General features: G+C 55.3%; 1 protein-coding gene across 1 annotated transcript in view; it reads left to right on the forward strand.

Annotated features, from left to right (window-relative positions):
- Positions 1–16,602, forward strand: part of RAB40B (RAB40B, member RAS oncogene family) — a 30,006-nt gene extending 13,404 nt beyond the window's left edge. Inside the window, 6 exon segments of the mRNA XM_072112697.1 lie at positions 7,937–7,997; positions 10,708–10,768; positions 13,394–13,471; positions 14,142–14,364; positions 15,509–15,733; positions 15,736–16,602. Coding sequence (XP_071968798.1) covers positions 7,937–7,997; positions 10,708–10,768; positions 13,394–13,471; positions 14,142–14,364; positions 15,509–15,733; positions 15,736–15,779 — 692 coding nt within the window. The 3' untranslated portion in view covers positions 15,780–16,602.
- Positions 16,603–16,899: the final 297 nt, after the last annotated feature.

The following is a 16,899-nucleotide window of genomic DNA, read 5'->3' on the forward strand; positions in this document are numbered from 1 at the left end:
GTGAGACCCGATATATCAGGATATTACTAGTCAGCCTAGAGGATTAACCCCTCACCCTCCGCAGCCCCATTTTCTTCCTCGGAGGTGCGTGACATTGAGGAATAATGTAGATCTGTGTGGAGGTGGCAGCTAAATCCAGAGCCGTAGGAGAAGTGCGACAACACGTAGATCCGTATGACTCCAGCGCCATCTACATAAACGGATCCCCATTTTATCCTTCTCTAGTTACACCCAAAGCTGCCCCCTCCAAATCCCTGACAGCCACCGGTATATAACATCATTAGAAGAATTTCTCCTGGAGTAGGAGAGAGCTGCAGCACAGTACAGACCTGAGCGCGGTCCACCATGTTCTGGGCTCGCCAGGCGCTGGATCCGGATCCTCCGTGTTTTCTGCTTTCCTTAGTTTGTTTGCAGACGTGATACTCCGGCTGCTTCCAATATTCCTCGGTTTCTGGGACAATTATCCACTTTGCACTTGGATGGAGGATTCATCTCTGGAGGACGAGCCGGGATCACGTTGTGCAGATGGTGACGAAACGCGGAGTTTATGCGGTGAAGATCTGATGGGATCATCCGGGAAGATGGAGATTACTGCAAAATATAATGTTCCCTCCAGTGCAACCACAAGCACAGGAAAAGTTTCTGGCGTTCCTGACACCTTTCTATCATAGCCAGCAGGGGTCAGGGGTCAGCATGGGTGCTCTGACCCCTCTGTGACTACACCCCCCATACACAGCGAGCTGCCATGTCCTGTGTGTCCTGACACCTTTCTATCATAGCCAGCAGTGGTCAGGGGTCAGCATGGGTGCTCTGACCTCTCTGTGACTACACCCCCCATACACAGCGAGCTGCCATGTCCTGTGTGTCCTGACACCTTTCTATCATAGCCAGCAGTGGTCAGGGGTCAGCATGGGAGCTCTGACCCCTCTGTGACTACACCCCCCATACACAGCGAGCTGCCATGTCCTGTGTGTCCTGACACCTTTCTATCATAGCCAGCAGTGGTCAGCATGGGCGCTCTGACCTCTCTGTGACTACACCCCCCATACACAGCGAGCTGCCATGTCCTGTGTGTCCTGACACCTTTCTATCATAGCCAGCAGTGGTCAGGGGTCAGCATGGACGCTCTGACCCCTCTGTGACTACACCCCCCATACACAGCGAGCTGCCATGTCCTGTGTGTCCTGACACCTTTCTATCATAGCCAGCAGTGGTCAGGGTTCAGCATGGGTGCTCTGACCCCTCTGTGACTACACCCCCCATACACAGCGAGCTGCCATGTCCTGTGTGTCCTGACACCTTTCTATCATAGCCAGCAGTGGTCAGGGGTCAGCATGGGCGCTCTGACCTCTCTGTGACTACACCCCCCATACACAGCGAGCTGCCATGTCCTGTGTGTCCTGACACCTTTCTATCATAGCCAGCAGTGGTCAGGGGTCAGCATGGGCGCTCTGACCTCTGTGACTACACCCCCCATACACAGCGAGCTGCCATGTCCTGTGTGTCCTGACACCTTTCTATCATAGCCAGCAGGGGTCAGGGGTCAGCATGGGTGCTCTGACCCCTCTGTGACTACACCCCCCATACACAGCGAGCTGCCATGTCCTGTGTGTCCTGACACCTTTCTATCATAGCCAGCAGTGGTCAGGAGTCAGCATGGGCGCTCTGACCCCTCTGTGACTACACCCCCATACACAGCGAGCTGCCATGTCTTGTGTGTCCTGACACCTTTCTATCATAGCCAGCAGTGGTCAGGGGTCAGCATGGGCGCTCTGACCCCTCTGTGACTACACCCCCCATACACAGCGAGCTGCCATGTCCTGTGTCCTGACACCTTTCTATCATAGCCAGCAGTGGTCAGGGGTCAGCATGGGCGCTCTGACCGCTCTGTGACTACACCCCCCATACACAGCGAGCTGCCATGTCCTGTGTGTCCTGACACCTTTCTATCATAGCCAGCAGTGGTCAGGGGTCAGCATGGGCGCTCTGACCGCTCTGTGACTACACCCCCCATACACAGCGAGCTGCCATGTCCTGTGTCCTGACACCTTTCTATCATAGCCAGCAGTGGTCAGGGGTCAGCATGGGCGCTCTGACACCTCTGTGACTACACCCCCCATACACAGCGAGCTGCCATGTCCTGTGTGTCCTGACACCTTTCTATCATGGCAGTTTCTCTTCTGTAACATCGGTCCGTATCTCTGAGGGTCGTTACCCTCACAATTAGCGCCTTGTTAGTCACAAATGTCCTTGCGACCGCCCGTGTGTTTTGTTTCTAATGCGTGAACTTTTAAGACCTGACTAATTGCTTGCTGATTATTTCCCGCATTTTTGACAGATAAAATTACCTGTACTTTTTTTTTTTTTTTTTGTCGCCATCACCGCGCTTGTTCTCTCCATTATCCGCCCCCTCATTGTCCCCTCCGTCTTTCCATCTCGTGTCGCTCGCCTCCTCCTGCAGTTCTTACATAACGTTTTGATGAACTCCTCTCACCCTGCCACCAAGTGTCTTCGTTTTATTCCTCCTCGCCTTGTTGTGCACGTGATTCACATGTTCTGGGGTAACGTGGCCCTCTATTCACACACACGTAGGCCCCCGCAGTGGTAATGGGGGCGGTGGCTGCAGTCAGGGGGTGGTGGGGTGATTATATATTCGCAGCAGCCTCCCCGGGTAACGCTGACACGCATTTCCCCCCCCCCCCCCCCCGCTCCGGATAATTACAGCCTGGCGATCGCTACTGATTGCCTAATTATATTGATAAGCAGATTTATTAACCCCTAATAGGACATACAGAATTTTTCTATTGCTCCCCCACATTCCTTTATATTCAGCTGAAGCGTCTTTCGCTTTGTGCACCGCCCCAAGGAAGTACAAACACGAATGCGTCCATTCACTGACAGCAAGCAGATGTCCTATATGTTTTTTGTAGTGATCAATTTAAGTAGATGCCCCCCTGGCAGGAGCAGGAGGATTTCCAGCAGATTGTGTGCGCGTTTTCTCCACAGATGGCCGCTGCAGTAATTATGTGTGACAGGAGCGGGGGCAGCCATGATGATGATTATGGGAGTAATGGGGGGTCCTCCTAAGCACCCACGCGTGGTAGTTAACCATTTTGTGCTGGTAACACATGGAAGGATGTGGAGGAGCATCACGGAGCTTGCTCCAAGGCCTCCTGAGGTGATAGGTCAATACGGTGGCGCTAATAAGATGGCTTCCAGAGCCCTGTCATGGTGGTAAGTGATCCTATCCTCCTACACCTCAGCGTTTGGACCCTGAAAGCTGCGATCCATCATCCCACCCCGGATCCAAGAATAATGGATTCCCATGTTTTATATAAACAGTAAAATGCCTTTAATTTCGGTATCTATGAGGCCTGATTATCAGATTATCTGAGGTAACACGGATGAATGCACAGTATAACATCAGTTGCTAGGGGGAAGGGGACAAAATGGCGGCCCTGGAGAGCCCTGAGCACAGCAACCAATCAGGTCCCAGCTGTCATTTTTCCAGGTCAAGTTTAAAAATAGAAGAGGTCTCCTGATTGGTTGCTATAGAGGATCCACTAACTAAATTACAACCAGGATTTATTTAGATAATGAAATAACTGATTTAAATTGGTCACTAGGGAACAGTGTGGGTAGAGAACAAAATGGTGGCAAAGGTGACCCTTGTGACAGAAGTGACAGGCCCCGGTGTGCATAGCGACCATCCAATCAGGTTTCAGCTTTCACTTTTCTAGCTGGAGCGGGAAAATGATAGCAGTACTCTGATTGGTTGGCCAATCAGTTGACTCAACCAGTTTGTGTAGGCCTTAAAGGGGTCGTCCACTTTCAGCAAACAATTTGATTTATAGTTTGAATAATCACCCACCTGTCCATCACTGGAAGTAACATAGAAGATTCTATAGCAGGACAGCAAGCAGAGATCTTGAGAACTGTGAGGAATTGATGTAGAAAGTATGTTGTAAAATTGTATAACTTTTCCTTACTCCAGCCATTCTAAGTGGACAGCCCCTTTAAGTAAGCGATTTCTCTATTGCAACCAATCGCCACTGATCTAATCGGATCTGTCGCGAGGAGCACAACACAAAATGGCGGCGCTTCGGTAGATCATATCAGCCAATCGGATTGCAGTCGATGAATAAAATCCCTGTTGTTTTGTGTGTGTGGGGAGGAGTCTAAAACCAAAATGGCGGCACAGGGATCCTTTTAAGGATCGTCCCTCCTCTGCAGGAATGTCTGGAGACGTCCGTGTGTGTTTTTCTTGCTGCTCTGGAATGAGAACCATCTTAAAAGTGTTTTGATTTCTGAGGAAGAGGAATGTGGGCGGCAGACGGGCACCTGCAACCCCAATGCGGGTGAGCGCCAAGGAACGGGGGCATCTGGGATTTATCACACCCCAAATCATTGAGTCATAGTCACCCAGCTTTCCCCGGAAGCTATCGATATGGCGGTTGGCAGACCTGCTTCCATTCGGGGTACTGGAAAAGCCGTGTGACAATACTGCTGCTAACCCTAGTAGAATATCCCTTTAAGAAGAGCTACCGAAGCCTTGTTGGCGTTTAGGAAACGCCGTGATGAGCCCTGGCGAAGGCGGCGGTGAAGACACGGACATGTGTGAGCGCAGTTTGCGCCATTAATAATAGATCTGTGAGTGAGGCAGACGCTGAATATTTCATGAGCCCTGGAGCCGAGGGAGAGCGGCTCCTGTCATCACTATAGCCCTGCAGCGCCATTCTCCTCTGTCTGTGCAGGTGTCAGTCTCCACTGCGCATCCAGCTTTCTATTCCTGACCAGGGCTGGAGGATTTGTTTACCCTCCTCCCGATTTTCCCCCGGACCGCACGTTCTTGACCTCTAACCCCGGCTAAGCCCCCGGCGGCCGTGTCCTGCTCCGGCTAATCACAGATCTTACGGCTCAGACATGAAATGTCCCCTTCTTGTCTGAATCCGGAGCGGTTAAGGCTGTTCTTAAGGGGGCGTGGAGAATTTTGCAACCAATATCCTTTAAAAATTGCAGCTAGTCCTGCTTAAAGGGGATGTCCTGAAATTGTTACCTATACACGGGATAAGGGAGAACCTCCAGACTGATCATGAGTTGTGGGCGCTGTGATATGTTAGTGTATAGAAGCGGAATCGCCAAGTTCTTGTCATCGGTTCTGTGGACTTTAAATAGATCAGCAGCGCGTCAAAAAAATTTTTTTTTAAATTAGGAACCCTGTTCTCATGAGTGGTGGTGGTCCAAGCGGTCAGAAACTCATCACTTACCTTCTGTATAGGTCATTCATGGAAACCCCTTTAAAAAAACAAGTTACCATTCTGCGCAGAACAGTGTGACGCCATGGTTACAGACTACGAGCAGAGCCGGTGTAGTCAGGTTATACTCCATTTTCTTATTATTAATAAACAAATCCAAACAATGGGGCAGAAGCCTCCCTCCCATCATGGAGGTAGGTTTGGTGGGTCACTTGATGGCGTCATCTTTAAAGGGATGGCGGCGCATGATTGGATAACCCTGCTCCGTATGTACGACAAGACCCCCGGACCTAAAATATTCGGCTCATGTCCAGTGTCACTTCTAGAATAACTGGGAAACAAGAAGACGACGCTGACGGTGACCTGAGGGGAATACTAACTCTGCTGCCACAGCTGAGGCCGGGGAGATGCTCCCGGACCGATACGCCCCCTTAAAGGGAAAGGGGGTACAGCCCAATCCAAGTGTCTGATCATCCAGTGTTGTAACTGTAAGTGGGAAAGCTGGGTGAGAAGCCGAGAGATGTGGCTCCTATAGGAAAGCTGGGGAGGGGTTTTTAGAGCCACATGGTTTTCACCCAGCTTTTCCAGGAATAGATACAGCTTGTCTTTTTTATGGGAATATGAATTTATGGAAAAACTGGGTGAAAAACCTAGGGTGGCCCCAGCTGTCCAAGGCTACTGAATGGCACATCTTATGTGTCATTTCTCTGTCCTGTATTACTAGATAAATGAACAGATTTTCATTACAGGGCTCCAGGAAAGCTGGGTGACACCCACATAGCAGCCATAATGGCTGCCAAATACTTGTCACTCAGCTTTTCCAGATACCATAAAGTATCTTCAACTCAAGTAACAATGGCCCCCCTATGGTTCTCACCCAGCTTTTCCAAAAACCTATTCGCAGTTGAAATTAGTTTTGTTTTCCCTTTCTAGAAGGGCAAGTCCATGGCTACCACCCAGCTGTCCAAGGCCCCTGAAGAGCACATCTAAGCATCCATACTTTTTTTCCTTTCTTCCTGTATTACTGCAGGTAGACTTTCAGTTAGGGTGCTAGGAAAGCTGGGTGCTGAACAACATGGCCACCGATGAAACTTCTTTATGGTGTCGCACTCTACTTTCCTGGATGTGGCAAATTCATTTTTTTTTTTTTTCAGTGGACTGGGAAAGTTGGGTAACACTTTGGGGAGCTGTAATAGCTGTTGTAATCATTGTCACCCAGCTTTCCCAAGGACAGAGTTATGAATCTGCCTTCCAGCGACTCTGGAGGTCTCTCTAGTGGGATCGGATCACTGTCCCTAAGGGTTGGAGCCGGGTTCTCACGCAGAGGAGCCGACTCGTTTCCCATGGCCACGGACAATAGTTGTTACCCAGAATGCCATCTGACAACAATGAAGAGTTTGGTACTCTAGTCACATCTAAAGCTGCATTCATAACAGGATCTACCCCACCGCGCTCTGCTGTGTCTGATTGGATGGATAAGCGATGGCCCTCGTGTTACCCAGCATGCCCTCTGCCCTGATCATCTCCATACGTCCAGATGACTACTCTAGTCACATCTAAAGCTGCATTCATAACAGAATCTACCCCACCGCGCTCTGCTGTGTCTGATTGGATTGGATAAGCGATGGCCCTCGTGTTACCCAGCATGCCCTCTGCCCTGATCATCTCCATACGTCCAGATGACTACTCTAGTCACATCCAAAGCAGCTTTCACAATTCTATGCTGGTCTTTCATGCCCTCGGCGTCTTGTAGAGTGATCTCTGCTGTGTGGCATTGTGGGAGAAGTCGCATCGAGGAGGCGAAAAAAAAAAAAAAATCTGCTTGCAGCTTGTGTAGTGTGTGAGGCTGATGGGGCCATGAATGGGACGGTCTGCAGAGCCCCAAAAGTTCTGCAGTGAGGCCATGGCATCAGGATTTAAAGGGGCAGTTCGTCTTCCTGACACCACCAGTGGTGGAAAATGGTACTGCAAGGAGCACAGATTATTGGTGAAAAAGGGGGAACTCCTCCACTGCAGCCCTCGCCCGGCTCCCCTCCCCATCCCCCTGCAGGGATGTTTGTTGGGATTCTGCAGCACATTGCACCCGGGGGCCGGTATAAATAACCACTGCCTGATAATAAATGCAATGATTCATGTCCCTGGGACAGAACATCCGGGGGTGTATCATCTGTGATGACACCCCCTATGTCAGGTGTGGGGCCCCCCATATTATCTAGTACCCCCTGTGATATCATGCAGTGTCCCCTATGTCAGGTGTGCCCCCCCCCATGATGTCATGCTGCGCCCCTTATGTCAGGTGTGGCCCCCCCATGATGTCATGCAGCGCCCCCATGTCAGGTGTGGGCCCCCCCATGATGTCATGCTGCGCCCATTATGTCAGGTGTGGCCCCCCCCCCCCATGATGTCATGCTGCGCCCCTTATGTCAGGTGTGGGCCCCCCCATGATGTCTTGCAGCGCCCCCTCCGCCCCCGCACTCCTGTCACACGCAGAGGAGAGCAGGGAATTGCTGCGTTACCTTCCTGCGGAGGATAAAATTAGCAGCCGTGTACAGAGTTTACTGGTAACACACCCCTCCGCTACTCCCCTGTGTGCCCCCCCCCCATGGGATGGGACTACAACTCCCAGCATGCAGCGCTCAGACATTCTGTAAATAACCGTCGTCTTCTCTCTTCTCCCTCAGGCATCGACTACAAGACGACGACCATCCTGCTGGACGGACGCCGCATAAAGCTCCAGCTCTGGTGAGACCCCTGCACCGCATCACACAGGACCCCTATGTCCACACGACACCCGGCCCCCCCACACCTGCTAATAACACAGGACCCCCATGTCCACACGCATCAGTGTGACCCCCGGCCCACCCACACCTGCTAATAACACAGGACCCCCATGCATCAGTGTGACCCCCGGCCCACCCACACCAGCTAATAACACAGGACCCCCATGCATCAGTGTGACCCCCGGCCCACCCACACCAGCTAATAACACAGGACCCCCATGTCCACACGACACCCGGCCCCCCCACACCTGCTAATAACACAGGACCCCCATGCATCAGTGTGACCCCCAGCCCACCCACACCAGCTAATAACACAGGACCCCCATGCATCAGTGTGACCCCCGGCCCCCCCACACCTGCTAATAACACAGGACCCCCATGCATCAGTGTGACCCCCAGCCCACCCACACCAGCTAATAACACAGGACCCCCATGCATCAGTGTGACCCCCGGCCCACCCACACCTGCTAATAACACAGGACCCCCATGCATCAGTGTGACCCCCGGCCCACCCACACCTGCTAATAACACAGGACCCCCATGTCCTCAGGCATCAGTGTGACCCCCGACCCCCCCACACCTGCTAATAACACAGGACCCCCATGCATCAGTGTCACCCCCGGCCCCCCCACACCTGCTAATAACACAGGACCCCCATGCATCAGTGTCGCCCCCGGCCCCCCCACACCTGCTAATAACACAGGACCCCCATGCATCAGTGTGACCCCCGGCCCACCCACACCTGCTAATAACACAGGACCCCCATGCATCAGTGTGACCCCCAGCCCACCCTCACCTGCTAATAACACAGGACCCCCATGCATCAGTGTGACCCCTGGCCCACCCTCACCTGCTAATAACACAGGACCCCCATGCATCAGTGTGACCCCCAGCCCACCCTCACCTGCTAATAACACAGGACCCCCATGCATCAGTGTGACCCCCAGCCCACCCTCACCTGCTAATAACACAGGACCCCCATGCATCAGTGTGACCCCCCCCCCCACCCACACCTGCTAATAACACAGGACCCCCATGCATCAGTGTGACCCCCGGCCCACCCACACCTGCTAATAACACAGGACCCCCATGCATCAGTGTGACCCCCGGCCCACCCTCACCTGCTAATAACACAGGACCCCCATGCATCAGTGTGACCCCCGGCCCACCCACACCTGCTAATAACACAGGACCCCCATGCATCAGTGTGACCCCCCCCCCACCCACACCTGCTAATAACACAGGACCCCCATGCATCAGTGTGACCCCCGGCCCACCCACACCTGCTAATAACACAGGACCCCCATGCATCAGTGTGACCCCCGGCCCACCCACACCTGCTAATAACACAGGACCCCCATGCATCAGTGTGACCCCCCCCCCCCCCCACCCACACCTGCTAATAACACAGGACCCCCATGCATCATTGTGACCCCCGGCCCCCGCACACCTGCTACTAACACAGGACCCCCATGCATCAGTGTGACCCCCGGCCCCCGCACACCTGCTACTAACACAGGACCCCCATGCATCAGTGTGACCCCCGGCCCACCCACACCTGCTAATAACACAGGACCCCCATGCATCAGTGTGACCCCCGGCCCACCCTCACCTGCTAATAACACAGGACCCCCATGCATCAGTGTGACCCCCGGCCCACCCTCACCTGCTAATAACACAGGACCCCCATGCATCAGTGTGACCCCCGGCCCACCCACACCTGCTAATAACACAGGACCCCCATGCATCAGTGTGACCCCCCCCCCCCCCCACCTGCTAATAACACAGGACCCCCATGTCCTCAGGCCAGGCCATCATTACCCTATTAAAGGGGCGGCTGTATTTTAGTGGGAATTCTTCCTGCTGTGATGTGACCATCCCGCACCACTGTGTGCAGCGCCCCCTGCAGCCTGTAATTATAGGGGTCTGAGCCTCTGGCAGGGGGTGGGGCCAAAGCAGAAGGGAAATGTGAAGAAAGTATATAATAACAGGAAGAATGTATGTAACTGCAGGGGAAAAAGTATAATAATCCATAATCACATTTTTACACCAAATAATTGTAAACAAATGGGGAGAAAAAAGGATAAAATAACCAATTATTATTTACCCCAATTAGTGTGAGAAAGGAAAAATACATAAAGTAAATAAAACGTTGAAATTCTTTATTTTTATGTGTCTTGGCCCCCGGCCCCTCCCTGGCTCCTCCCTGCCTCCTCCCCGACCCCTCCCTGGACACTTCCCGCTTCCTGCTCAGCTTCACTTCCTGTTTCCTCTTGAGGCACAGGAAGTTACCGCTCAGCCAATCACAGGCTGAGACTGTTCTCCTCTGCGGCCAGTGATTGGCTGAGCCGTCATTTCCTGTGTGTCGAGAGGAAGCAGGAAGTGAATACGGGCCGTGACCCCGGGAGTTTTGCAGGACTATCCCTTTAAGAGCGGGTGATTGGGCTCTGCTACCACATCACAGGCGCTGTATCCGGTAATAATCCCAGAAATCTCCCTGGAATGTTAATATCCCATAATTCCCTGCACTCCTCCCTGTTGGGCATTCTGGGACGTGTAGTCCTCCTGCGGGTGTAATCCCCTCACATGGAGCGGATCAGGATAAAGGGGGACACAGGAGCGCAGCACAACACGGAGGAGCACAACCCCACCCTCTGCCTCTTGTCTTGCAGGGACACTTCAGGACAAGGACGATTTTGCACTATTTTTCGTTCATATTCCAGAGGAGCTCAGGTGAGGTCACATGACAGGCAGGGGGCGGGGCTCTGAGCCATTGTTAGAGGGGGCGGGGCTCTGAGCCATTGTTAGAGGGGGCGGGGCTCTGAGCCATTGTTAGAGGGGGCGGAGTGTCCCGGATATCATGTGTTTATATGGCAGGTGCACACATAGAGGAGGAGGGGGGGGTGTTGAGGGGGTCCTCGGGGTCCGATAACGCGCTGATTTATACATGCGGGATACAGCGTTTCCTCAGGGTGAGGGTCCTGGGGGGCTGCAGGATAGGGAGCAGGTTAGGGCCCGGGGGGGGGGCTGCAGGATAGGGAGCAGGTGAGGGTTCGGGGGGGGGGCTGCAGGATAGGGAGCGGGTGAGGGTTCGGGGGGGGGGGGCTGCAGGTGAGGGTCCGGGGGGGGGGGGGGGCTGCAGGATAGGGAGCAGGTGAGGGTCCAGGGGGGGGGGGCTGCAGGATAGGGAGCAGTTGAGGGTTCGGGGGGGGGGGCTGCAGGTGACGGTTCGGGGGGGGGGGGCTGCAGGTGAGGGTCCGGGGGGGGGGGGGTGAGGCTGCAGGATAGGGAGCAGGTGAGGGTCCGGGGGGGGGGTGAGGCTGCAGGATAGGGAGCAGGTGAGGGTCCGGGGGGGTGAGGCTGCAGGATAGGGAGCAGGTGAGGGTCCGGGGAGGTGAGGCTGCAGGATAGGGAGCAGGTGAGGGTCCGGGGGGGTGAGGCTGTAGGATAGGGAGCAGGTGAGGGTCCGGGGGGGGGGGGGCTGCAGGATAGGGAGCAGGTGAGGGTCCGGGGGGGTGAGGCTGCAGGATAGGGAGCAGGTGATGGTCCGGGGGGGGGGGGGCTGCAGGATAGGGAGCAGGTGAGGGTTGGGGGGGGGGGGTACTGCAGGATAGGGTGCAGGTGAGGGTCCGGGGGGGGGGGGCTGCAGGATAGGGTGCAGGTGAGGGTCCGGGGGGGGGGGGGCTGCAGGATAGGGTGCAGGTGAGGGTCCGGGGGGGGCTGCAGGATAGGGTGCAGGTGAGGGTCCGGGGGGGGCTGCAGGATAGGGTGCAGGTGAGGGTTCGGGGGGGGGGGGGGGGCTGCAGGATAGGGAGCAGGTGAGGGTCCAGGGGGGGGGGGCTGCAGGATAGGGAGCAGGTGAGGGTCCAGGGGGGGGGGTGGGGGCTGCAGGATAGGGAGCAGGTGAGGGTCCGGGGGGGTGAGGCTGCAGGATAGGGAGCAGGTGAGGGTTCGGGGGAGGGGCTGCAGGATAGGGAGCAGGTGAGGGTTCGGGGGGGGGGGGGGCTGCAGGATAGGGTGCAGGTGAGGGTTCGGGTGAGGGTTCGGGGGGGGGGCTGCAGGATAGGGAGCGGGTGAGGGTCCGGGGGGGGGGGGTGCTGCAGGATAGGGAGCAGGTGAGGGTCCAGGGGGGGGGGGGGCTGCAGGATAGGGAGCAGGTGAGGGTCCGGGGGGGGGGGCTGCAGGATAGGGAGCAGGTGAGGGTCCAGGGGGGGGGGCTGCAGGATAGGGAGCAGGTGAGGGTCCAGGGGGGGGGGGCTGCAGGATAGGGAGCGGGTGAGGGTCCGGGGGGGGGGGGCTGCAGGATAGGGAGCAGGTGAGGGTCCAGGGGGGGGGGGGCTGCAGGATAGGGAGCAGGTGAGGGTTCGGGGGGGGGCTGCAGGATAGGGTGCAGGTGAGGGTTCGGGGGGGGGGGCTGCAGGATAGGGTGCAGGTGAGGGTTCGGGGGGGGGGAGCTGCAGGATAGGGAGCGGGTGAGGGTTCGGGGGGGGGGCTGCAGGTGAGGGTTCGGGGGGGGGAGCTGCAGGATAGGGAGCGGGTGAGGGTTCGGGGGGGGGGCTGCAGGTGACGGTTCGGGGGGGGGGGGGCTGCAGGATAGGGAGCAGGTGAGGGTCCGGGGGGGGGTGAGGCTGCAGGATAGGGAGCAGGTGAGGGTCCGGGGGGGGGGGTGCTGCAGGATAGGGAGCAGGTGAGGGTCCGGGGGGGGGGGGTGCTGCAGGATAGGGAGCAGGTGAGGGTTCGGGGGGGGGGGCTGCAGGATAGGGAGCAGGTGAGGGTCCGGGGGGGGGGGTGAGGCTGCAGGATAGGGAGCAGGTGAGGGTCCGGGGGGGGGGGGGGTGAGGCTGCAGGATAGGGAGCAGGTGAGGGTCCGGGGGGGGGGGGGGTGAGGCTGCAGGATAGGGAGCAGGTGAGGGTCCGGGGGGGGGGGGGGGTGAGGCTGCAGGATAGGAAGCAGGTGAGGGTCCAGGGGGGGTGGGGCTGCAGGATAGGGAGCAGGTGAGGGTCCGGGGGGGTGAGGCTGCAGGATAGGGAGCAGGTGAGGGTCCGGGGGGGTGAGGCTGCAGGATAGGGAGCAGGTGAGGGTCCGGGGGGTGAGGCTGCAGGATAGGGAGCAGGTGAGGGTCCGGGGGGGGGGGGGGTTGTTCTGCAGGATAGGGAGCAGGTGAGGGGGGGGGGGCTGGCTGCAGGATAGGGAGCAGGTGAGGGTCCGGGCCGCTTTGATGTAGCAGAGCTGGCCGAGCTCCCGGGACTTGGTGTTCTATGTCAGATTTAAAGGGGAAGTCTACCCATAGTCTCCCTGTAGTGGGCGGAGCTGTGTCTTTGGGGCGATGACCCCCTAATGTTGTGTTCTCCCCTCAGGGCGTCATCCTGGTCTATGACATCACAAACCGCTGGTCATTCGACGGCATCGACCGATGGATCAAGGAGATCGATGAGGTGAGACACTAGGGGCACCGCTACCGCTACACCTACACCCAGCTTTACCCGAGCCCTGAACAGCAGATCTATCAAGGTGTGCAGGGCCCGGGTAAAGCTGGGTCCCATTATGCCTGCACCCCCTTTCTATCTGATGCTTAGGAGACTTTGAAAGCTGAGTGACTACTATCCCAGTACAGCTCCCATAGAGGGGACCACCCAGCTTTCTATAGTCCTGAGCCGCAGATTTACCAGGAAGATCCATCAATCTGTGAACTAGGAAAGCTGGGTGACCATCATAGCGGCTGCCAGTGAAGCGGTGACCCAGCTTTCCAGGGGTCAAAGAGGCAAATAAAGCTGTGAGCTTGTGACTACCTATCCGATGCTTAGGAGACTGGGAAAGCTGAGTAACAACCAACATGGCTGCCAGTACGGTTTCCAGCATGGTAGTCACCCAGCTTTTCTAGAGTCCTGAACAGGAAAGTAAAAATATGAAATCTCTCTGTTAAGTTTTAAATTCTCTGGATCCTTGTTCCCTTATTATTTTACCAGTCAGGAGGCAGGAAAAGATGGGTGTCTGTAAAAAGCTGTAATGGCGGCCATATTGCAGGTCACTCAGCTTTCCCAGGTGCAGATATTTCGCAGTTATGGATGTTCTCATTGTGATATTTTTGTGTTTTTTTTTTCCCAGCATGCCCCGGGGGTGCCCAAGATCCTGGTGGGGAACCGTCTGCACTTGGCGTTCAAGCGTCAGGTGTCCACGGAGCAGGCGCAGAGCTACGCCGAGCGCCTGGGGATGACCTTCTTCGAGGTCTCCCCCCTCTGCAACTTCAACATCACCGAGTCCTTCACCGAGCTGGCGAGGATCGTGCTGATGCGGCACGGCATGGACCGGCTCTGGAGGCCCAACAAAGGTACGCACCCAGCTTTCCTAGAGGCATAGACAAGTCAGTGTTCTTAGGCTGCCCACTCAGCTTTCCCAGAGGCGGAGAGAAGTCTGTATTCTTTAGCTCTGGGATAGCTGAATGGGGTAGCCTAACAATGACGACTTCTCTCTGGCTTTGGGAATGCTGGGTGGGCAGCCTGAGAGAAGTCAGTGTTCTAAGGCTCCCCACCCAGCTTTCCCAGAGGCATTCTTGGGCTGTCCACCCAGCTTTCCCAGAGAGAGAGAAGTCAGTGTCCTAGGCTGCCCATCCAGCTTTCAGAGAACTGATATTAGAAGCCAGAGGTCCCAGACCATCACCCAGCTTTCCCAAAAATGGATAGCGTAGGAGGAACGGTCTCTCTGCCTTCAATAAGACAGTGAAGGAACCTTTACTACATTTAGGAACCTGGAAAAGCTGGGTTAAAACCAATGGAACTTCCATTCCAGCACAGTGGTGGCCACCCAGCTTTCCCCGGAACAGATGGTAGAGATGCAGTAACACCCCGCGTAGTCCTGTCCCTGAGGCACGGGGTACGTGGTGCCTCGCTATGATGGCGGGAAATAATTCCTGCGCCTTGAATCCTTCGTTTCGTTGTGACTAATCGGGTAACGAGTGGTGGTCCGGTGCTGCCCCCTGCAGGTCACTGTGTGTAAGAGCAGCCATGAGTATGTGCAGGATATCGCAGCACTGCCCCCGTGTGGCCGCCATGTAGCACTGTAGTACTGAGCCTACAGGACCTGTGCTGCCCCCTGCAGGTCACTGTGTGTAAGAGCAGCCATGAGTATGTGCAGGATATCGCAGCACTGCCCCCGTGTGGCCGCCATGTAGCACTGTAGTACTGAGCCTACAGGACCTGTGCTGCCCCCTGCAGGTCACTGTGTGTAAGAGCAGCCATGAGTATGTGCAGGATATCGCAGCACTGCCTCCGTGTGGCCGCCATGTAGCACTGTAGTACTGAGCCTACAGGACCTGTGCTGCCCCCTGCAGGTCACTGTGTGTAAGAGCAGCCATGAGTATGTGCAGGATATCGCAGCACTGCCCCCGTGTGGCCGCCATGTAGCACTGCAGCCTCTGGCAGTAGTATTGGGCCCTGACCTCATGTTGACCTGTCCCCCCCTTGTATCTCCCCCAGTACTGAGCCTACAGGACCTGTGCTGCCGCGCCATCGTGTCCTGCACCCCCGTCCACCTGGTGGACAAGCTCCCGCTCCCGGTTGCCTTACGAAGCCATCTGAAGTCCTTCTCCATGGCGAACGGCCTGAACGCCAGGATGATGCACGGCCGCTCGTACTCGCTCACCGCCAACAACTACAACAAGAGGCACAGCCTGAAAAAAGCCAAGATCATCCGCCCCCCGCAGAGCCCCCCAAGAACTGCACAAGGAACAGCTGCAAGATATCCTAAGCCAGAGCCATGGAGCGATCCTCAGGGGCGGGGCTGTCAATACTCCTCCCCCCGAGGAAGCTGGAAAGTGACTGGACGTTGGTAACGCCTCTTTGCTTCAGGAAGTTTAGGTCTCCCGAGATGATGCTGCTTTCTATTTGATTTTGGACATCCCATGACGTCGCTGCGTTCTGTCTGCATGGCCCCTCCCCCTTATTATTATTAACCCTTTGTGTGCTGCAAGCATCAGGACCCCCTCCCCCACTATTCCCTCATTCTTTTCACCCCCCAATGCTGAATCTTATGTGAATTTGTGTTCCTTTTATTAAAAAGTATTGAACCCCCCCCCCCAAGGTGAGCGCCCCCTATGCTTGCAAAAGCACCGTAGGTACCAAGCTCCGCCCCTTCCACCCATCCCCCCCCACCACAACACAGGCTGCTCCAGAGCCGCACTCGCAACGCGTCAGGATTTTTATTTTTGTGTGAGGAAAAGTATGAGGACTTGTTTTTTTTTTTTGTTTGTTTTTTATGTTATTTAATACTTTTTTGGGATTTCTCTGTGATGACAATGATATATATTATAAATGAGCTTCTATTTCTGTAAAACTGAATATTTTGTACCAGATGTAAGAAGAGTCGCAGAGTTTAAAAAAAAAAAAAACACAAGAAAAAAACTTAAAAAAAAAAACTTCCCGTTTCCCCCGTCCCAAATGCCAAAGACGTGTTTGGATCGTGAAGACGTTTTCTCTGCATCGACGCGTTTTGTGACTTTCAATGTGAAGAAATGTTTTATAAGAGAAGAAGAGACGATATTTAAGGAGAAAAATAAATGTCTATAAAGGTTGTGAGGTCTGTGTGTGCCGCTTAAAGGGGATGTCTGGGGTTAGAATACTTGGGGGTGGGGATGTCCGAGGGTGTGACTACTCGGGGGAGGGGATGTCGGGGTTATAATCCAAGGGTGTGACTATGCGGGGGAAGGGACGTACAAGGGGGTAAATACTCGGGGGAGGGGATGTCCGGAATTATAATCCATGGGTGTGACTACGCGGGGGAGGGGACGTCGGGGGGGGGGGGGGGTGAATACTTGGAGGTGGGGATGTCCGAGGGTGTGACTACTCGGGGGAGGAAATGTACGGAGTTA

The sequence above is a fragment of the Engystomops pustulosus genome, chromosome 6 (assembly GCF_040894005.1).
Source record: "Engystomops pustulosus chromosome 6, aEngPut4.maternal, whole genome shotgun sequence".
In the NCBI taxonomy this organism is placed as follows: Eukaryota; Metazoa; Chordata; class Amphibia; order Anura; family Leptodactylidae; genus Engystomops; species Engystomops pustulosus.